Source organism: Lutjanus erythropterus, chromosome 1 (genome assembly GCF_056507025.1).
Source record: "Lutjanus erythropterus isolate fLutEry1 chromosome 1, fLutEry1.hap2, whole genome shotgun sequence".
In the NCBI taxonomy this organism is placed as follows: Eukaryota; Metazoa; Chordata; class Actinopteri; order Lutjaniformes; family Lutjanidae; genus Lutjanus; species Lutjanus erythropterus.
Window position 1 is genome coordinate 48940407 of NC_139317.1, and position 24056 is coordinate 48964462.

At 37.6% G+C, this 24056-nt stretch overlaps 1 protein-coding gene across 2 annotated transcripts in view; it reads left to right on the plus strand.

Annotated features, from left to right (window-relative positions):
• Positions 1-24056, plus strand: part of ano1a (anoctamin 1, calcium activated chloride channel a) — a 114605-nt gene that overhangs the window by 52140 nt on the left and 38409 nt on the right. For both annotated transcript variants that reach the window (XM_084722754.1, XM_084722746.1), the window contains exons 3-9: positions 930-1277; positions 7869-7967; positions 10047-10198; positions 13144-13198; positions 13784-13835; positions 17409-17464; positions 17626-17667. In XM_084722754.1, coding sequence (XP_084578880.1) covers positions 930-1277; positions 7869-7967; positions 10047-10198; positions 13144-13198; positions 13784-13835; positions 17409-17464; positions 17626-17667 — 804 coding nt within the window. The remainder of the gene's footprint in view (positions 1-929; positions 1278-7868; positions 7968-10046; positions 10199-13143; positions 13199-13783; positions 13836-17408; positions 17465-17625; positions 17668-24056) is intronic.

Consider the following 24056-nt stretch of genomic DNA (forward strand, 5'->3'; position numbering starts at 1 on the left):
TTCCCTGTCCTCCCCGTAATATCCACCCATGACCTTAGATGGTGTGCTACAGGACTTTGATACCACAGACCAAGGTGTGCATGTGTCCCTCGTGTGGTTCGGTTTAGTAACAGAAACACTTAAATGCCTTGAAAACATATTTTCACAATCTGCTTCTAAATATGATTCATCAGGTCCTACATGTTCACACAAAATTAAGTTCAGTTATTTATCACATTAGAGATTTCAATTTTCATTTTCCTCTGCGCTCTTCTAAATGGTTTGAAGTAGGTGAGATTCAGTTGGAAAAGTGTGGTGTCATATACTTCTGTACATTAATCAGAATCTAAGGATATTGGGTGGGCTAAATCAAATCTGATCAAACCACACCCACACAGACATGATGAAGCAAATAAAGATGACTTCTCAATTTTAATTTCTCTTATTTAATCATGAATGTTTATTGTTATAAAGAAATACTTCAACTGTCAAGTACTTTCATGACTTTCAGATTAGTATGAAAAAGTTATACAATCTTGTACAACCATTCCTTTTTAATATTTAACCATGACCACAAACCTTCATAACCAAGTGCTGTGATTTGCCTCAACAAACGATTGAGTCATGTTTTAGTTGCTGTTAGAAACTAGGTTTTTCATGTTCAGTGTAAATACCATTATAATTTAACCAGGATAAACCTCATAACCAGGATTGTCATGCACATGTAAATGCAGTGACTGAATGCCTTTGAAAGCAGCTGCTGGCATAGTGATCACCAAGAATGATTGTATGTGACTGTAAAGTCTCAAGCTGTAAGATCTAAATAAAACTGACCCATCTGATACATACAGGAAACACTGTTGAATTTGCAGCATTTTAGACATTACAAATGTTTCTATTTATACACATTAAACTATGATATTTTGTCTCTTTGCCCGTCTTGCTTCTAGCCAATGAAGACTCTTTACTCGGATGACGGCTCACCCCTGGGTCCACAGCTGGGCCCGTACTTCTCTGATGGGCGGCGGCGGGTGGACTACGTGCTGGCATATCACATCCAGAAGCCCAGCAGCATCCGGCGCCAGTCGTCCAGGTTTGGCGAGTACAACTTCATCCGGCGGCTTCGGCGCAGTCTGAGCATGAGAAGCAGTCGAGCCCCTCTGCAGCCAAAACAAGACCCGGAGATTGCTGCCCAAGAGCAACGGACCGACTATCATGAGGATGACAAGCGCTTCAGGCGAGACGAGTTTGAGGAAAACCTCCTGGAGATGGGACTGGAGCTGGAAAAGGATGAAAAGGTGAGGGGGGGATGGAGTTATAGTAGGAAAACTGTAGAGCTGATTGTGTTGCTGTGCCGGTCCAGTTTTCCATTCTAGCACTGCACCTATGCAGTTTTATGCAAATTAGAGAAATCCAAAGTGTGACAGACTCCTGTGTATGGTTATGGTTGTGAAGAAGAAGAAGAAGAAGAAGAAGAAGAAGAAGAAGAAGAAAGAAGGATGTAAAATTCACATTCACATCAAAACATTGAGCAAAGTTTATAATGAATGATGAACACAGACATCAGTCAGTATCTTCATCCTGTCTTCTGATGCTGCCTGCAGAGAGAGGAGGGGCTCTTTGTCTAATCCAGCGGGAAGTTTACAGCAGTTTGACAAATTTTAACATGCGTGGCAACCTAAGTTAAACAGTGTGACAACACACAGACAGCTTATGTTATCGGCAGGAGCAGCTGGGCTTTGCATTTATAAAGTATGCTGCGTCGCTAGTCCATGAAAATATAATATAATAATTCTCATAAAGTGTGATGCTGCCAAGTGTCAGTGCATGTTTGAGTGCCATCAGCAACTTGGCATCACTTCTAGTGGCCCCTGGGATTCTTTGATTAGTTGTTAACTGTTCATTTTCAGCTGTAGGGTGAAAACTCACCCATTTGGTTGTAGTGAAAGTTTGTGGACTCTATTACTCCTCAATTACAGTCTTTCTTTCATTTGGGAATGTGAAAAATCCAGGAACATTGCATTATCAGGACAAGGGCTCAAAGCACAACCCTAAGCATACAGTTGTGCTCTCTGAAGCGCCCTCCGTCTCATCAAAAACTGCATCAGTGACCAAAGTACTGCCTGCAGAGTTCCGTTTCCAAATTGTTTCTCCACTTACATATTGTTGAAAAGCTGAAAAGCCATGTTCACCTCCTCTTTCTTGGTATCTGTAAAGTCACTGCATTTTTTTTAAATGTCCAAAATCTCACCATCCAATCTGACTCTGTAGGCAATGAGTAGATATCTTCTGACTGGACCAGCTGGTTTGGTGGCTAAACGAGTGACAGAATCTTGTGCACCATGTGCGCAATGAACTTGAAGCTAGGTTCAGACACGGCCTAGCAGTGTCACTGCCACAATTTGTGCGTCTGCCCCATGGGTGTGACTGTATATGTTCTTAAGCCTTATAGGCCTGGCCCCTAAATGTCTCTCTCCATAGTGCTGGATCTGTTAGTATGTGGATGTGTGTAAGAGATTGATTTGAATTCCATTTCCATTTCATTTTCTCCTGAATTCACCCACTGAACAGATCAATACACCCCCCTGCTATTACCAGTGTAATGAGTTTTCCTGATTATCTAGCACTACAGCCTGCCACAAAATAGCCGTTACCATCTTTTATTCATGAGCTCATGCTTCAGGTACATTTAGGATCAAAGCCAGACAAGAGTGGCAACCATTCAACAAGCACTGAAGTTACTATTTTATTCTTCTCCACTGAGAGCTATGTGGTCTGAATCGATATCACTTGATTTAATAAACTGAGGTTAAACTGTATAAAAGGAAATCAGAATAGTTCATTGTGTTGTACATATGGGCTTAGCTTGAAGATAGAGCTGAATGTGTGATGCTGTGCACAGCCAGTAACAGAACGTGTTCAGTGTGTGTGCATGTATGCATGTGTGTGTCTGTCTGTGTGTGAAACAGCAGAAAATGACATTAGAAAAATAGACAAAGGAAAGATAAATTATGAGTAAACAGAAATGATAATTTCATCACTGAATTTTTTTTTTTCATTCTTTTTTTTCCCTTTGCTTAAAGCAACCCCATTGTCATGCCATTAGAGGCAATATTTATTATTTTTTGGAAAAACCAACAGAAAAAAAAATGTTTAAAAAAGGATGACACACAATGATGGAAACTCAAATGAATTTGAGTTTAATGAAGGTGTAACAAGACTAAGAGTCTACAGTCATGCTAGCAGCTTTGTGAAACTGTAGCCTTCTTGAGCTAAATGCTAACAACAGCATGCCAAGATGTGTACTATCATTACAGTAATACCGCTATAATGATATGTATATGTAATAATAATAATAATAATAATAATAATAATAATAATAATATGAGTGGCAGTGAATGGGGTTCAAGCAGATTGCAAGTATTTGTATGCTTTGATGAAACAAACATTGATAAGACACAGAACACACAGTCATGCAGACTTTGTCACATTGTTTGCAAGTGGGACTTGGTCACACACTAAATTTTCTAAATTTTCACATTGATATCTCAGTATGTTCATGGGTTATTACAGATTTATGAGCTATTTTGATTAAAAAAATGATTGGCTCATACAATTCAAAGAGATTGATAAATTAGAATCCCTTTGATACCTTTAAATCAAAGTCTGTAGATGATACCAACTCATTTTCAAGATGATTGGCCCTGTGGTCTGGGAGGATTTTGATAACTTGTGAAAAAGTCACAAATGTTGAAACAGGTATGAAAACTAAAGTATTGGACACATTTAGATATTGACTTGATGATGGTGCTACATGAAAAATCAGAGGATCACTGAAGTAATTACAATTCACCCACTGAGTTTGTTTTCCAAATTTCATGCCAATCCATGTTATTGATATTTGACTAGGATTATTGAAAAAGTTGAACTGCTGGTGGCACTGGAGGAAAACTGAGATGATCACCAGAGTGTCATCTAGGGATGCTAAATATCTGTTGTAAGTTTTAAGGCAATTCATATTTGTTCAAATTCATCTGGACCAAAGATCTGAAACAGATCTGATAAAAACCTACCTGAATCTGATGTGCATAAAAGAACTGATCTAAAAGGGATCTGAGGAAAATCAGACCTGATCCAAATACACCCAGAAATAATTAAACCAACTCTAAACTCTGACCTGACCCAAACAAACCTAAGCAGAGGGAAACACTGGCACTGAACAAGACAAGCAAGAGAGAAGCAAGATGTCATTTTCCCTGCACACTGTTCCACTCGCATCTGTTTATGTTTATGTAATCTGTAATCATTAATATTAACTGTGAGAGTAAGAAGGGGGAGAATCAGCTTTGCAGTTGTTGTTCCAGTGCATATTGAATGTGTCTGTTTTTGGCTTTAGGACTGAAGTGGTTCTCTTGTTGCCTTTCGGGGTACTGAACGATACAATTAATTAATTCATCAGTTTACTTGATGTGTTTAATAAACCCCAGAGTGGATGTTAGTTAACATTTTAATAATATAATGACATATGTTTAGATTTTAATTAAAAAGAGCTGGCTGATCTGTTGACAGTCAGCTAATTGTTTTTTCATTTAATCCACATCTTTGAACTGACGCCAGAGCGTTACTTTAACATCAGTGTGTATATTATTATATCTTGTCTCATGTAAAATTCTTGGCAGCTCTTGTGTCTCGCTGTGTATTTGTTACGTGAGTGGACCCATGAACAAAAGGAGCCTTGTTTTCATTAATGGAGAACGAGAGCTCTTTGCTGCTCAGTGTGTTACATGTGGCTAATGGAGATGAATTAAAGACTCTTCACACAGTGTATCATCCATCCAAGACTGCCTGAGCAAACCTGTGACATAAAGCATCTTGATCTGTAATATGTTCAGATATGTTGACAAACTCAAAGTGTAACAACTGAAATTGAAAATGTCATGAGATGTCACTCGAAACTCGAAATGAAATAATAACCAAAAAACTGAATATTTTGTACAGCCTCCTTTGGCCTTGATAACAGCTTGCATCCTTGCTGACATTGTTTTTATGTACTTTTTGACAGTCTCTTTTGTAATTGAGTTCCAAATAGTTTCTAGCTTTTCCCACAGACTTGCTTTAGATTAAACTTTTGTGCGATAATCTTTAAACCTACTAAATCCCAAATTTGTTAAATAGGATTCAAATCCTTACTTTGACTTGCCCAGTCCATCAGTTCCAGAACTCCAGGATCCTTTTTCTTGGTCAGATAGTCTCTGCACAGCCTTGAAGTTTGCTTGGGCTCATTGTCTTGTTGGTATATGAACCCATGATCAGATTCAGTCCAGAAGGGATTCCATGATGCACTAAGATATATATATATACATATATATACATGATGTGTTCTGCACAGAAATACTGTTTTCATAATTCATTTTCATGAAGTTAATTTTAAACTAATGTTGTAATTTTGTAATTAGCCTAGATGTGAACTATACTACAACTGTCTATTTGAAAAGCATAATATCGGCCTAATAAAGCTAAAAATGTGACAGGATGTATGAAGGCACAGCTTGCAAGTGGTTCAGACCGCCCTTCTAAAGGTAAACCTTTCAGAAGATATATGTTAGTTAAGGAGGCTCTGGGAGGCGGGGCCCTGATCAATCACAGGATCTCTGATTAGCCAGTAAAATTTGTTTGCATATCCACTAAATGAATCATTAATGTATTTATCTGTAAACATAATGAATAATTTATATGCATATATAATGGATATTTTTCAAATGAACAATTAAAAATTATATTTAAACTACAGCCTCCATATTTGAAGATTGAATTGAAAACTAAGTTACCATTTATTTTCCTATTGACAGTATATAAGCTATATTTTTTGTATTTTTTGTCTGTTTATATAATTCCCATAATTCCCATAACAGTATATTTCTCATTATGTTCCTTATTTCACAACAGTTAAACTTTATCAGACAATGCTTATAATCAGCAGACATAACATTTGATATTAAAATCATCTGACATAGTATGAAGTAAGTCAGGTAGTTTGAATTGGTTGTTATGTATTTCTGTATCCAGACGGGTCAGTGTGCTGAGCTGAAGGGTGTGAAGTGAGTCTGGCAGCATATGAGTGGTTTTACATAACAGTAGAGGCTGCAGAGACAGTCTCATACACAGCAATGAAGACGTGAGTTTGTGCTGAAGAGGATGCAGAGGATTTTTCCTCGCAGACAACTGAAAAGCAACATGCTGCTCTGCCAGCTGGGATGTTTGCTCCCGTATGTCAACCAAGCATGTATTTGTTTGTAGGGCTGTTTCATACAGTCTGAAAAGTCCTGAACTGCCCCATGTTTGAGCAGCGGGTACACAGAATAGTATTTAAATATGTAAACCAGGGGTTTGCAGCTCCTCCATACACACACGTACAGTACAGACACACACAGAGGAGGTCAGTGATTCTCTGACCCTGTCTGTATCTGATCTGTTGACTTTCTTCATCAGCAGGATGTTTTATAAAGACAAAAAGACTAAACCTAACTCACATTCTGGGTTTTTCCCTACATATCAATCCACCCTGATTCAGTTTTCACAGCAGCAGAGAAGCTGCGTGTGGAGGAGACTGTTGTTAATGACAGAGTTTATTACAACAGAATGAGTGAGTGAGAGTGATGGTTAATGACATCGACACCAACCAGATGCTCTTATAAAATGAAACAACTGTATAAGGAGGCCTATACATAAAACAGGAGAGTCTGTGTTTCTCTGTGAGAAACTTTCAGATCTTCTCACAGCAGAGTGAACAGGTGAGGGAGGAGAGGAGGGCAGACTGATCACTAATCAATCACTGATACCATCATCCTCTCAGACTGATTAAAAAAATAAAAGTGGCAAAATTGGTGACAAACCAAACCTGGGTGTCCACACAAATAAAGTCTTTGTGTGAAACACTGCAGAGTGTAACATCGTGCTGTTTACAGACAGTCTGCTGTCTGTAGTTTGACAGACAGAAATAACGAACACAAATCTTGTGAGAGATCAAATAAAGAGTTACCTTCTAGACACGACCGAAAAAAGCGCAGCTCCAAAAATATAAAATCATGTCGTGGTGTCGATGTTTTTAATGTGGCGGCCGCCATAAATAAAACACTATTCACTGATCCACAGAGAGTCACTGAAACACTGATCTCTGACCTGCTGTGATGGAAAAAATACTCACATTCTTTATCTAAGTAAAAGCACTAATACCACAATGTAAAAATACCTAATTACAGTTTAAAAACCTTGCATGTTATTCTTTCCTTTTTTGAAAAATCAACATTTTTATTGCTGTTGTTGTACTTTAATGGTATTCTTATTGGTATTTTTTGATGACTAAATACAGACCTGCAAACTCATAAGAGGAAAAAAAGGTGGCATGTTGGTAAACCAGTCCCCTGTCCTCTGGGGGTCTGGGAGCGTCTGTCCTGCTCCAGAAGAAAAATGTTGTGATTTTAACATGTTAATAAAACATTCTGGTGACTGTTTCAGTTAAAAGAGTGAGTTCCATCCTCTGTTTGTGGTTTCAGCAGACATTACTACCTTTACTTTGACCTTTGTACTTGAAAAGAAAAGTAGAAAGTATTTTTACTTCAGCAATTCATAGTTGTTCATTTAATAGACCTGTCTTATCTTCTCTTTTGTATATTACCATTGTTCTTAAATGAAGCAAAAGTAATTTAATAGAAAAAAATGCAGAACACACAATATTTCTTATCTGATCACTCGATTAATCGCCAGAAATAATCAATAGATTATGCTTTAATTTTATAGGTCCGGCCCACTTGAGATCAAACTGGGCTGTATGTGGCCCCTGAACTAAAATGAGTTTGACACCCCTGATCTAAACCTTCCTTGTATTTCAGACTAAGATCCCTGGAATTGGCTTCTTGAAGGTCCACGCTCCCTGGAACGTTCTGTGTCGAGAGGCTGAGTTCATGAAGCTCAAGATGCCAACAAAGAAGGTACTTCAGCTATCAGTAGAAATGTATGTTTACTGTAGCTTCCTCTTGGCCTGAGACTGACTGATCCGGCTCTCAGAGCTTCATTTCTGATTGGTGAAAATTGTTTCATCAGTGTTTCCTGTTCCTCTGTCATTCATGTGGCATTATAACACTTCTTATAAGCCTTGGAGTTTGATTTTGATAGAATGCAGAATGCTTGAATTTTGATTCAAACATTTGTCAAGTCCTGTAATTTGGTCAGCATTCACAAGGGGAGATTGTGCAGCACAAACCTCACCACAGTCTACCTAACTGTCAACTCCTGAAGTATCAGATATTGGCACAAAACACGAAACATCAGCTCAGTTCAAAAATACCAGCCACTCTTTGAACTCTAGAGTCCCAACAAATGACTAAGATGAACCTGAGCACTCATGATTTAGACCATGTTGTAGGAGCTCTTTGTTTGTGAGTACAGTTTGTAAGTTATTGTTTTATTAATAAATAAGTGGTATTATTTGACTAGTTTTATATAGAATTATATAGTATTTTCCTCTGCTTGTTATTTGTTAAACCTAATGATTAATTAATATTATTTTCATTTGTAGCTTATTTAGTTTTTTGTGTCATAAGTATTTTCATTGTATTTTGGGTAACACTGTGGGCAGGAAGTCAGAGATAGGACCAGCATGCACCTGGCTAGTCATGCAAGAAACATGAATCTTAATTCTATTGTCTGCTTGCTCATTTTGGATAAATTAACCATAAAAATGCAGTAATTTTGCATGGACAATGGACTTGTTTTACCTGAATACATCCATGGTGTAGTAGTGGCCTTTTGATTATAACTTCAAACAAACAGCTGCAACACATCCTTTGTAGGGCTAGACTGACAATACATTAACTAGTTGGATGGCTATCTTTTTATATTTTTGGGGCTTTGCCTTTAATGGCTAGGACAGCGAATAGGGGGATGACACAGCACATACACACAGCAGCTGCAGGGGACTCACAGCCTCAATACCTGGTGCACATACTCCACCAGCTCAGCCACTGTACCTGGACACTGGTGGCTATGATGGGTAGATTTGAGTTGGTGCTCCTAGGCTTAATCAGTCCCTCCAGGATTGGGCAGACTGTTTCTGGAATTGCTGCGGCCTAAAATGCCTGATTTCACAACAGCTTCTTTTTTTTTTTAAATTGCGATGCATGGTGCAATGTTTGTAGGCAGTAAAATTGCAGGGGTAAGTGAAAATTGCAAAAGAAAGTTACATTTTTTAGTATAATTCATTAAAATCAAAGGCAACTTGTTTCAGGGAGAACAAAACTGCAGTCTATTCTGACTGTTCTGAGTAACGTTCCCAAAATGACTTAGGATTACAAAAACTCCAACAAAATATGTTTGATTTGTAAATGAAGATGTGCACCTGGGTTGTATTCCACAAATAAGCGAAATCTTTTTGACCACAAATTCAGTCAAAACAGCACAAAATTCCACAATAAAAGCTCAGGGCATTGCTAAATGTCAGTAACAATGATAAACCCAAACAAACTGATTGGTAAAACTTACGAAGCAACAAAGGTTTGTCAGATTTACAGAAAAGTTGCTTAGTTTGGACAAAATTCCACAGTTGTGCAGAATTCACAGCAACTGGTTGAATTTGCATCAGTTGTTGCGATCACAACTTCCAGGAGAGACTGAATAATGAAGGTGTCCTCTTCTGTTTACTACATACTTTAACAAAATCTCTTCTCTGAATTCAGCTGTTGTAAACCTACAATGTGCTTTTGATGCACTTTGATTCACTCTTATCAAACACAAGCTTGTTTTAGGTGCTGATAAAATAAACTGTATGCTATTTTCAAGAATACAGTAGAGAATTATGCCTACTCCCCATATCCAAACCCTCCAGGCTTCTCAGAGTGAACAAATTACCTCTGCTCTCTGATCACATCTAAAAATGGTAGTTATAATATCAGATCACCATTCAAAAATGATATTCTGATCTCAGTGCAACCACCTTTTTTTTAATATAAGTAATTCATTACATGCAGTCCTCTAATTTGCAGTTGAATGTGGTTCTCTTGCCTCCTCTGTAGGTTTATGATGTGAAACAAGGCAGCAATGTGGTGGAGAAGATCCGACTGTTCATCCACAAAGTCACAGCTCCTCTCCACCCAAAAGTAGATGCCAACCGTCCACAGAGCATCAAATCCCTCTCTCACCCTTTCTCCAGAGAGAAGCAGCACCTGTGAGTAAAATCTCTGCTGATGCTCTCCTTTCAGCTGTGAAAACAGAGTGTCGAAGCCACTGTAATATCTCAGCCACCTACACAACAATAGAGTAAAATCTGCATTTCACATGTCTGAGCTGTTCACACTCTGAAATCTGCACATAGAATGTTTCCATGGTCACTAATAATATGACTCAGTGAAGGCACTAACTTTACTACTGAAGTCATCACATATCACACAGTCTAGACCTGCTCTATATGAAAAGAGCCCTGAGATAAATGATAAACCATAGATAAACCTGACTTGACTTGACTTGACTTGAGCTAAATTAGACTATTTTCATCAGAGTAGATATAATAATAATGTGTCATTGTAAGCCTGTTTTGCAAAGAGCAAGTAAGGTAAATCTGAAAACTGAAACTCAGACTCAAACATTTTGTAATCACAGAATTATGCTTCATGTTTCATGTTGTTTCACCCCTGAGCAGAATTGGAAGAGGCAGCTTTACCCACAGTATCATTATTGAGACAGCAGGGAGAACAACCACAGAGGTGTAAATTGGAATAAAAAATCGCACAACAAGCCCATCAAGCTGTCTGACTCTGAGCTGAAGTATGACTCTGCTGAGGCTCCCATCCCTCAGTCTGCTCTCCCCCGAGGAAACAAACGCAGCTAGCCTGAATCACAAAAGTCGTTTGCATTTTCTCAGTGCTGTGTCGGAGGATTTTGAAAATAGCTAAATAAAGCATTTAGAGTGGCTAATTGGATTAAGTACAGACAGAAGTCATGACTTCACTGCTGCCTCCTGCTCACTCCCAACAAATGAAAGCACTTTCAAAAGCGGTGATCAGAGAGGAGAAACGTCTTAGCATAAATGTCAGCCTGCTGGGATGTATGGAGGAGAGAGTGGGCAGCAGGCAGCTATATTTACAGCTCTGACTAACAGCTAGCAGGAAATCTCCCTCTATATCTCCTGAAAACACTCCAAGCCAGTTTAAGCTCAGTTATAGATTACTGTGAAAAGTGTCTTTCAAACCACTTCATCTTAATCTGACTTCTTCAGACTCAGTGTTCAGTGCTTCTACATTTAGGTGATTCTTGAACATTCAAGTGACCGTAGGACTAAATACCAGTATTTGATTAAAGTAAAATTACTTACTTCAGATTCATGCTGTCTGTCTGTGGAGGCACAAGGACTGTTTGGACTGTTTCAGTGAAGACCATCAAACACCACCAGCAACACAAGTGCTGACTGACTGCCCACTGACTGACTGACAGGAGCTGCCCACTCAGTCAGTTTGATGACACACTCATAGAGCACACATTTCCAAGTTCTTTTCTTCTAACAGCTATCTTCATATCTTTCTTTTAACTTGTGCACAAAATAAGTAACTTCTGCTTCTTTGACTCACTGACATGTCAAGAGGCAGCACAGTGAGAACACAAAACTAAGTAATGGAGGCAGGATACTTTACATTTTAACAATACACTTTTTTATTTATTTATTTACACAATAACTGAAGAAAAACATCAACAAGAGAAATAAAAGAAGCAAACTGTGGAGGTGGGATTATTAGAGGCTTATAGAAGGAATCTCACCTCAACAAGATTTATACATATGCAAATACAAAATCCACAAAACTGAGCAAACAAACAGCCGCAGGGTCAAAGAGCATAAGAACGTAAAATAAGCTATATAAATCAAGCAACAACAACAACAAGCAAAATAAAATAGTGCAGTGAAACTATGTGTGCATCTGTGTGTGTGGTGCTTGTGTGTGTTTGTGTGTGAGTGTGCACACGTGTGCATGGCATTAAGTATACATGTGTGCAGAAGCACAGTTGTGTTCAACTCCTTAAGAAACCTGCAGTGACAGAGGAAGGTCAGGTCAAGTCACATATGTCCTATTTTGATAGTTTGGTTCATCTAACAGTTCTTAAGTCTGTATTTAAAATTATTAAGTGAGACAGACAGAGATGCACTTTGAATAAACATGTTCCATAGCTGAGTCCCCTTATATCTAATCAAGAACTGACAGAGCTCAATACTGAACACTGGGGGGTGTAACCAGTTGGCATGTCTTGTAAGGCTGAAGGAAATATTTACAAGGCACAGGGAGTGATAATCCCTAACAATTTAACTGATATTTATTTTGATCAGTAAAGCTTTGGAATGAATCACTTATTCTTTTTGTGTATATTTGCATGTGTGCAAGCTGGGAGGGTTGAGCTTTCCTTAGATACCAGAAGGAGGAGGCTCTAAGGAAAAAAGGCTGGGAACCACTGGTATAGACCAATAATGCTGTAACAGGTCAATATCCTCCAATAATAATATCCAGCTCCTTCTGGCTCTAAGAGCATCCGGCCTCATGCAAGAACCGCTCGTACGAACAGATTTGTTCTTAAGTGGCGTGCATGAGTGATTTAAGAGAACGCGTGGCATTCACCAATTTTCTCGTATTTTGGGTTTTCTTTCAGGTTATATGGTATTACTGGGGCCTTAACTGTGCTAATTTACAAGTCTCGTGCACATGCACTCAAATACGCACAGGTGGATAATTTACACGATTTTCTGAAGTTATGAGCATTTGTTGAATCGGATGTGGCGTGTTTGTACGAGCCCTTCATATGGAAAAAGTAAGATAAATTTAAGACAAGAATATGAGAATGTTCTTACATGAGGCCCATTGTTCTCTAGAAAGAGATGCTACATTTACTGTGGATGACTAAAAGCAAAGCTGGTCAGTTACTTTAAAAAAAAAAGGTAGCAAGCCAAATATGAAAGAAAACATAAAGAGGAGATGGAAACAATAAAGAGGAGGGAGTTGAAGCATAGACAGGGGTGTTATTATTTTGTGCTAGATGGACAAAATTAATAACATCAGCAAGATAAAGAAAAAATGATCAGTCTGCACTTCAGATCTCCAAATAAAACTAGACGTGTTTTCTATGTGTTTGCAGATTCGATCTGTCTGACAGGGACAAGTTCTTTGACAGCAAGACCAGGAGCTCTATAGTAAGTATCGGTTTTGGATGGTTGGCAGGTGGCTCCTTGAAGAGGACACACAAGCGCCACAAAAAAAACACAGTGTTTAATTCAGCACAGCAACAACATGTGTATGTTGTTGATTTATAGTTATAAAGTCCTCTTCTTTAGTATTGATACATGTGATTTTCTTTATAGATGTAACAACATAGCCCTGACATCTGCTCCCTCGGGCCCACTTGTTTCTCTGAATGGGAGTGGCTCCCATGAAAAACTAACACACTGTGAATCTGCATGTCAAACACACCTACACAGGCCTTGGCTAATGACTGTGTAACATGATTGGCTCCTCATTACTGATTGGAGCTCCTCAATCACAGCTGAGCTCCAGCTCTCATCAGTAAAACCTTGTTTTACACTGAGCTGATCAGCAAACTCTCTGAGGACACACACACACACACACACACACACACACCTCATCAGGTCACCTGCTTCATTCTCACTCCAACAATTTCACCTGCTATTATACACATAAATATTCAACTCACCCTCCTCATCTACTCATGTTATTAACACTGAGTGTGTTCATTTAGTATTTTGAATGTTCTTTTGCAGGTCTATGAGGTTCTGAAGAGGACAAGATGCACCAGAGCCAAATACTCCATGGGTAAGGCCTATATCTCTAATACTCTAATGGCAGAATAAATCAATATGCATGTAATCTGGTCCTTTTTTCATCAGAATGTAGTACAGTTACACAACAGAGGAGTGCAGGGTGCCATCATGTTAAACCTTAGCTGCCTGTATACAACCTCTCTGTCATCTCCACAGTACAGTGTTGATTGAAAGTGACGGCTATCTGGTGAGATCATTCAACCTAGGCTCGACAGTCTCTTGACTGTTACATAACAATCAGCTGAAGAAAATATAAGAAATATGTTCAGGCTTCTTTGAGGCAGAAAATGCAATGGACAGTTGGAGAGAATCCAAGTCAAAGTGTTTCTTTTACTCTAACCAGTATGGTGAACAGTAAAAACACATGCAGAAAGGGTGCATAACATAAAGACAGAAAATGAGGAACAATCAGGGTTTCATCTACCGGAATTAAGGGTGGGGATCTCTGGGTACCTCGCAAACAAATGTATATGTTTCATTTCAGGGTGTAAATCTTTTTGTCTGATTTGATTCAGAATATATTGTGAACTGAATGGATAGAAAAGGGGCACAATTTTCAACATTTTGATGCTCTAAGCAAGATTAGGTTTTAGTGCCTAATCACAGTGGAAAGGAGTTTTACGACACCCAGTCGCAAAAACAGGGTAGTTTTACAACAGCCAATCACAATACAGGGGAATTTTCCAACATCCAATCACAACAGAGGCAAGATTTCCAACATCCAAATACAAAACAGGGAAGTTTTACATTAGCCAATCACAACACAGAGGTATTTTACAACAGGCAATAGCATCAAATGGTTATTTTCAGCAGCCAATCACAGCACAGGGGTTTTTTATCACAACCAATCACAAAACAAGGCAGCTTTACAACAGCCAATCACAGTGGCAGAGGGAGTTTTACAACAGCCAATCAGAGCACCAGTGTTTTTTAGAATAACCAATGACACAACAGGGGGATTTCACAAAAGTCAATCACAGCACAAGGGAGTTTTACAACAGCCAAACTCAAAACAGGGGGTTTTACAAGAGCCATTCACAGACCATGTGGTTCTTACCACAGCCAATCACAAAAGAGTGGGATTTTAGAACCACCAATCACAGCAGAGGTGAGTTTCACAACAGTCACCCACAGCACCAGTGTTTTTACAATGGCTTATCACAAAACAGGGGTATTTTCCAACAGCCAATCACAGCACAGCCAATTTACAGCAACCAATCACAAAGCAGGGGAGCTTTTTTTTTTTTTTTAATCAGATGTTGATATTTATGAATCGATTCAGAATTTTCTCCATCCACATTGCAATGCATCTAAGAGCACATATTTTCCCCACCCTTGCTCTTAGTCTTAGAAGTTTAAGCTTTTTTTTACAGTTCTTCAGGAGCTGGGAGGTGAGTCACAGTCACAGTAAATGCCTATACCATGGCATTCTGTTCAGTAAATTATTAGATACTATATAATATGAAGTTCGAATATATGGAATGATTGAAACTTGAATATATTTAATGAACCTTGAATATATGGAATGAAATTTTGAATAGATGGAATGAAATCTGATGTGATCGTACTAGGGCCACTATGTGTTTTCAATGTGTATTACCGCTTAGCTTGATGCTAACACATAATGGGAATTACCGTTAACATGCTAACTGAAATTAGCATTGTGATCATGGTAATATTTTTTAAACAAACTTCACTCATATTTGACTTCACATGATAAACATAAAAGGACACGCATGCTCGTACTGTCAGTCATATATTCCCTCTGTGGAAACAGCTGCTGACTTAAACTCAGTCTGTTACTCTGGCTTCAACACTCCACACTGATCAGCTACAGCAGCCTCAAAGGGTCAAAACTGGCTTTAATACAAGATGGAGACATTTGAGAGGCAGCATACATTTATTTTTATTCTTTGATTTGATTTTATTTTATTTGATTTTATTTTATGGCACTAACTTGCACAGCTAAATGTTGTGTTGTACCAGTTTACTTTTAGAAAGTATTTTATTTACCTCTTAGCAATAATGCAGCTTAAGTCAATGTCATGAAGACTGATTGATGTGATGTAGTCTATATTATAAATCCCATATATTTAGTAATACAAACTTTATCAAACTAGTCTAAGTCATTACTAAATCATTTTTAGAGAATGAATAAAACATATACCTTTTGAAGTAAACTGCTACATTTAGATGTTCCTGCTCATCAAGTTAGTACCATAAGAAAATCCTAAATAAAATAGAAAAGTGAAAAATACATGTATGCTGCCTCTCAAATGTCGCCACCTTGTATTTAAAGCCACTTTTGACCCTTTGAGGCTGCTGTAGTTGATCAGTGTGGAGTGTTGAAGCCAGAGTATCAGACTGAGTTAAAGTCAGCAGATATTGGTTTATTTCATTCCATATATTCAAGTTTCACTCCATATATTCAAAATTTAATTTCATATATTCAGACTGTCATTCCATAACGTTCATTCCATATATTGGAGGTTCATTCAATATATTCAAGCCATATATTCAAACTTCATACATACACACACACACACACACACACATACACACACACACACACACACACACACACACACACACACACACACACACACACACACACACACACACACACATATTCTCTTGCAACTCATCACCATGTGATTGTCTTCAGATGTAAGTATGATCTATAAATAGGATGTGCAGTGATTACCAATCAGCCTGATCCAGGATACATAATCTCTTGTGTGTCTTGCTGATGCTGATCAATGAATCAATGATGGGGCTGCTTTCCCATTAAAAAAAGTTCATATCACTGCACACCGACATCTAGATCTAACAGAGAGTGCTGCAGCTTTGTTGAGTTTAAATTCACAAAGAATGAATGAAATCATGTCACAAATCACTGAATCCAATCCACTTCAATCACACATACCGTACATGCATACACCTCAAGTGTCTTAATGTGTAGAAATCTTGTTGTTGTTGTTATACTGTCGTGTATACTGTTTGTGTTTTTATATTACAGTGTTCATTTCATAACAGAGATACCTCTCTGTTTCCTGCCCAGAGACCAAAGACTTGAATTAGTTTATAGCTGACTCTGGTACAGCTAGGAAGATGTACACACTTTACAATTAAACAAATAAATAAACCAACAGTAGCATTGTTTGTGTTTCAGGATAAATATAATTCTGGTTTATCACAACTAGAGTCTTATTCTTGTAGTAGTTTTGGACATCACTCACTCAGATTTTCCGTCATGTATTCGGACAAGAAAACAAAGCAAATTATTGTTATGATTCATGTTATTATGACAGACAAAAAATGAATTGATGGAGCTATGAATGTCTTGGAATTTATCTCTTTGCATCCTTCAGTGAAGTCTTATGTTTGAATTCTAAAGAGGAAATGCAACATCAGTCATTTCTGAGTCATTTCTCTCATTGTAATTTTCTTCCAGAGCTCCTCTGGTGAGTTTTACACTGCTGTGTGTGTGTGTGTGTGTGTGTGTGTGTGTGTGTGTGTGTGTGTCTTCCCAGATTATAATCCTGTTGAATATGCTTTTTTACAGGGATTACCAGTCTGCTAGCTAATGGTGTCTATACAGCTGCTTATCCTCTGCATGATGTGAGTATCACATCACTTCATGGTCACCTCTCCCTCATTGGTCTGAGAACACTTGATATTTTGCTGCTCATGTACAGCAGAGAAGATTATTCTAATTCAAATATGAAAATGTGTGTGTGTGTGTGTGTGTGTGTGTCTGTGTGTGTGTGTGCGTGTTACAGGGAGACATCGAGGGAGTGAATGCAGAACCTAATGACAGGAAGGTAAGTAGAGAAAGTCCACCAGTCAATAAATTGAATCAAATTCAGTCAATTTATAAATACTCCATCAATCAGCCGAAACAAAATGAAGATGATAGATCTTAACACTAGAAGTGGCAGAATTCTGTAAGTACTAGAACGGCATTAAGTGGTTATTTTGACCTTTGACCTCCAAACTCTATTATCTCTCATGATAAATACCAGACTATTAATGCATTTATTCTGTGAGTGTATTCTGTTAAAAAATGAAGTAACACCAAAATAAAAGTTTTGTAAAACGTATTTATATATTCATCAATATGCAGCCATTGCATAAAGTAATAGTATAGTATAGTAATGACTGCATATATTCACAGCAGTATTTTTCTATAGGAAAATAACCATCAGTGATCTGATTCAAATTTTAGATTAATCTAGAATTACTCAGGGAGAAACAGTTACATGTATTTTATAAGATTATAAACATGTTATTTTAGCATTAATAAAAACAAATTTCCACTGAGAACCATCACAAAAATATGAAAAAATGTAAAAAAAAAAAAAATTGTAAAAAGGCTTGAAACAAGTATAAAAATAAAAACAAAAAAGCTGGAAACATTGCTGTCTGTAATAAGTAAAGGAACTTTGTTTGTTTCAACATTTGCAAGATTTGGCACAAACATTCAGTGAGTTATAGGCGCTGCCACAAAGAGTGGCACAACCATCCTTGGCCTCCCTTAATTGAGTCTATTCAATTAATTATTTGTATTTTAATGTTAGAAAATTGGAACTCAAGACAACTTGCAAACTTTTATTGACAGGGACGAAAGTTGCTAGGCAACCGAGATGCATCTCCAGCTGGGCAAAAAGTAACAGTAGCAAGGTTCATTAGGTCAGTATGATCGTAATTTAAATAAAAAATGAAAATAAATAAATAATTGAAAGTACTTTCACTTTTAGTAAAAGTCAGGTACCAGCAGCATTATATTTTTGAATTCTACAAAGTTAGTGCACATATAAAACAGTCAAAATTATCGCCTTGGCTGTTCCAGTGTTAAACTCACCAAATTCGATTGCATTACTGCCTCCACAGTTCACTAGGGAGACTTTATAACAAGAGGTACACACAAAAATGGTCACATCATGTAGTGTTTTTTTTGAAAAGAAAATTACTGGCTAGTGTAAATGAGATTTTAGATAGATAGATAGATAGATAGATAGATAGATAGATAGATAGATAGATAGATAGATAGATAGATAGATAGATAGAAGAAAAATCGATTTAAAAAATATCTGAGAATATTGAAAATATATACATGAATAAACAGTACTAAAATGTCTAATCCAAAGATGGCTGCCACCTCATGATCTTAGTACCGGCAAGTGGCTGATATATTTTCATGAAATTGTTTTACTTGAGTTGTCTACTGCCTGAATTAAGATTTGTTCACCAAAAAACAGGATTAAAATGTTAATATATACAAGAGTAATATACAAGTGTACACTACACCAAATATGAAATACAAGTAGTGTCCCAGAGCACTGTGCAAAAATATAAAAAATGCAGAAATAGAATAACACATATATACATAAGACAATGAACAATGAGGTAGAGTGGGATTGTGTTTGTCCACAGTAATATGATATACAGTTTAACTAAAGTGAAACATGCCATTCAGTTAGCTGTGGATTGTTTTAAGTAATGAGTAACACAGCATGAAAGCCTGCCATGCTAACATGATAGCATTTTTGCATTTCAGCTTTTTCCTCCTACTGTACAAGAATAAAATTAACCAGGCAATTGGTGAGAAAATAACAGCTCATGCTGAGTCTGAAGTCATCTCCTCCCCTGCTAACACTCTTACACTGTAGGCTGCATGTCACTAAGGCAACAGCCTAATAATTCCCCCTCTGTTGTTCTCAAGCATCAGAAAAGCGTTAGCTCTTTGCTTTCAAGTGCCTCCATAGCAACATAATTGTATATGTATCACATATATTTGTGCATCTACATGTTTAAGAAATGGGTTTTCATCAGCTGTAGGAATGAGAGGGTTGAACATATTAAAGTGGTGTTTTTCTCTCAGGGGGTCGATCTGCTATGATCTTAACGCTCCTCTTGGCTTTCTTCTTGCGATTAAAAGCCTGAACCCGTTGTCTTGCAGCTCACCGCTCTGCCTGTGAAAAGACCGTGTCATTGTGTTTGTCAGTGTGCCACCATTTTACAATGATTTATGTTCTTTTAGCTCAGTAATAGTAAGCATAGAGAAGAGCATATACACAGAACATAAGTTCAGTAGATGCCATGGCTGACTAAAATACTTCAGTGGAACATATTCTTCTGTCACCTGTATTTTTCTCGCTATGACAAGTCATAATTCAGGAACAGGGTGGAATATGTGTTAATGTCAATATAATTATCCTATGGAGTCAAATCAATCTCAGTATTAACAAATGAATAGAGGAGGATTCACAAATGTAGATTGAGATCTACATATAAATGACTCTCTCCACATTAATATTTTACAAAAATATTTATTGTATATAAGTGTAAAACAATTGATGTATTAAAAAACAAGGTTCACAAATCTTATCTGCACATATATTTCTTCTTTTAAATCAATATAGTAGAAATATAGTTGTTTAAAAGTATTCGTAATTTTCATCAAATTTTCAAATGATGTTACATTTATATACAGATTGCTGAAGCTGCAGTTACAAACTGCTGCACATTTATGACACTGTATTTGTGTCATGGGTTTTTGAGACTCCCCTGCTGTGGCTCCATTCACAAATGCATTTTTTCAACAGAGAATGAGATTATGCCTTCCCTTTTAGCCAGTCACATGAGCACAGATCTGAGGGTGTGATTTCATGTGATTGCCATCTGCTTGCAGGTCACCCTCGACATGGAGTCTGTTATCTGCTCAGTGAAAACCCTCCTGTCATCTGTGATTAAATGTGTTTGAGTTATAAATGCATTAGTTTGACAGCTAAGGGATGATCCTGGGTTGTCACCACAACATACAGCTAAGTTGGTAGCTAATGCTGATGTAACATGCTACATCACTAACTTAGCAAGGATTCATAACTCAAACACATTTAATTGTGCACAGCAGGAGAGTCATCACTGTGGTTAGCAGCCACCAGACGCCAGGCAGCTGGATTTGTAAAATACTCTGGTAAATCTTTCTGTGTACAATCATTAAGACTGAGACTGATCTGACTCCGTAATTGTCTGCCCGCAACACCTATTGTGTTTCACATAGAAGACATAACAGAAATCCCTCCTGGGTTGGAATATGGCCCCTCTGTTGTGCAGCCTGCAGGGTTTCTTTTGATTGCATTGATTTCTTGTCACCCAGCACCTTCCTGTGCTGTGTGACCATATAACTATTGTGGTCTCACTGTACACCACAAGCTTAGCACTGCTGCCTGAGAGAGAATACATTACTGTGAAGATGCTGCATCACTTCATTTATAATACACATTCAAATATGATTGAATGTTGTCTTATAGGTGCACCTATTTTTTAATCATAGTCATTTTCGATTCATCTGTTGATCATTTTCTCCATCAATCAGTTAGTTGTTTGGTCCATAAAATGCTGAAAATGTCTTGTTTTACACACATCTCAAAGATTTTCAGTTTGCTTTCATAAAGGAGTAAAGAACCCAAAAAATATTCACATTGAAGAAGCTGAAATCTGAGCATTTTTATTGTTTATTTCCTCTCATCAGGAAAACAATATCAGACATTTTAGCTTCTTCATAATTGACACAAAATAAATGCATGTAGACAGAATTAAGAGGCTCTTTTTTTCTTCTCATCAGTAAAATAATAAACACATGTAAGTGCATTATTATTTCAGCTGTACTGCAGATGTAAATCTTCAGTTGGCAGAATTTTCTCCATTCTCTTTTATTTATTTTGGGGAAAATCTAATGTGACCCATGTGAGGGTCCTGACCCAGTGATTGGGAATAACTGCAGGAGAGAATTGGCTGTGATATACAGTGATGCATACTACCATACATCCTTGAATTAAAAAAATACAGTAAAACCAGCAACTGTGGGTCAACCACCAATCAGAAGGTCAGTGGTACAATTCCTTGGGCAAGATACTGAACCCCATATTGCCCCCAAAGCAGGTGCAGCATTATGGGTGGGCCTAACGCACCTGGGTCCACCCACTTGTACAACCGTAAATGACTGGGAGAACACATATTTTCTTAGCATTTATTTTTAATTATTAAAATCAGCTTTTTTATACACCCTTAAGACAAAAAAAGTTTCCATTTGGAAAACAGACAACATTTATTCAGCTATTATCACATGTGAGGTCTGGACCAATCACAACGAGCCATTATTCGTTGCCCCAGACATGTTACACTCACACATGCATGTCACCCTATGGTGGTTGTTCAGCAGAAAATGATGACAGGTGTATCTAAGAAAGCTTTGTCTTATTTTATAACTGCAGATGCATTTCTTATCAAAACTAGAATTCCTAGAAAATGCAGATATTACAGGAGGTAGAGCGAAATATTCCTGCCTGACTTGATGTCTTCAGATGACCTTCACTGCACAGATAGTTAAGTTTATGAATGAACAGCACATCGCACTGCGCTCTCTCTCCTGTTAAAAGTCATTGTAGCTCACCCAGTAGTCTGATCACTCCATTTCTCCGTCTCCTTGCAATCAGTTTAAAGAGTAATCCAGCCAGACCAAATGAAAATGCATTAAAATGAATTAAAATGACAATTTTCTTAATGAATTGAGTAGTGAATTGATGAATTGATCTATCAATAGCAAAAATATAGATAACGTGATATGCTGTGCCACTTGAAATAAATACAGACTGCTGCGGTGAAATAATAAGTGATCTCAGCACTGAAACTGTTTCTTAAAAATATTTTAAAAGTGTCATATTCAATGGAAGTGCTAGTCGCTCTCCACAGCTTGATACCAGTCATTTTTGTTAAAGTGACACTACCAGTTGAAAGCAGTGTTACTTTTGTTATTAAAAGGCCCAGCCACAGTTACTGTGGCCCACCCAAAATTTAAATCCTGGCACTGTGCCTGCCCCAAAACAGGCATGGGTGCATGGCAGCCTCTGCCATTAGTGTATTAAATGTGTGTGTGAATGGGTGAATGTGAAGTGTGTTGTAAAGCACTTTGAGTGGTTATAGGAAAAAATATGCAGTCCATTTACCATAATATCTGGTGATAAACAAGTAGGCCAGTCACTAATGAAGGGTGGATTTCTCCTTTTAATTCCTAACACTATTCTACTCTGCATTTCTCCCTATTTCTAGTGTTATGTTTCTGTTAATGACATCCTGCACAATGTTTCACATTAAAAGCCCTTTTGATGCCCGGAGGCATGTAATATGAATTATCTGTGCAGGAAGTTTCTTTTATATTTTATATTAAATAATTTGATCAACGGAACAGTTGTTGTAATTGATTCATTGTTTAGGTCATTGTCAAGCAAAAATAAAATCTAATCTAGTCTTCGAATTGTTGGCTAAACAAAACAAGACACTTGAAGGTGTAACCACAGGCTCTGGGAACATGTGATGGGCATTTTTTACTTTTTTTTTTTTGCTGACATTATATAGACCAAACAAATGATCAGCTTATTAAGAAAATAATCAGAAAGGTTGGTTGCCCTCTACCTCCTCTTTTAGTTGTGGCAGAGGATTATTGAGCCCATCCCATTGTACTGTTCCGCTTGCTTTTTTAACATATTATCTGTCACTAATCAGGCCAAACAACACCACTGTTTCCCCACAACCAACCTCACAATGCTAAACAATAAGGCATGGCATGCATTGTAACCACAATAGCACAGGACAGACACATCCACTAAATCAGCATGTGACCCTACTGCCCTCTGGGAGCAGGTACACAGCACTGAGGTGCTGAAGGGCTTGCTGTGGGAAAAGCCTGATCCCTGCAGCCACAGGGCCTGTAAACAATGAGCCTCACTGATCTGGCCTGACTGTGTGCTGTTATCTGTTATCTGTTGTTACTGTGTGTTGTTTATTGTCTTATGTGTACAGTGCTGTGGAAAGGAATTTCCCCTTGTGGGCAATAAAATTTAAAGAATCACTAGATACACCCTTACTTAAAGGAGAAATAATAATAGTACTATATTTACTGTACTAAATCACAAAGTGACCATGATATGTCATCACAGATTAAGGAAACATGCTAAATTGAAATACCAGTTTCTCTGACAACAACGCCACAGCCAGCATGTTCTCCTAGGAAGTTTCCATTCCAGTTTAATCCTGTCTGTTTCATATTTATTAAGTTTTAAAAAAAATGGAAATGTTTGCCAAATGAGCAATCAATTGCTGAGCAGTCATTAATAATCTTTCAGAAGGAGTAGATGTTTATAACAGTTAA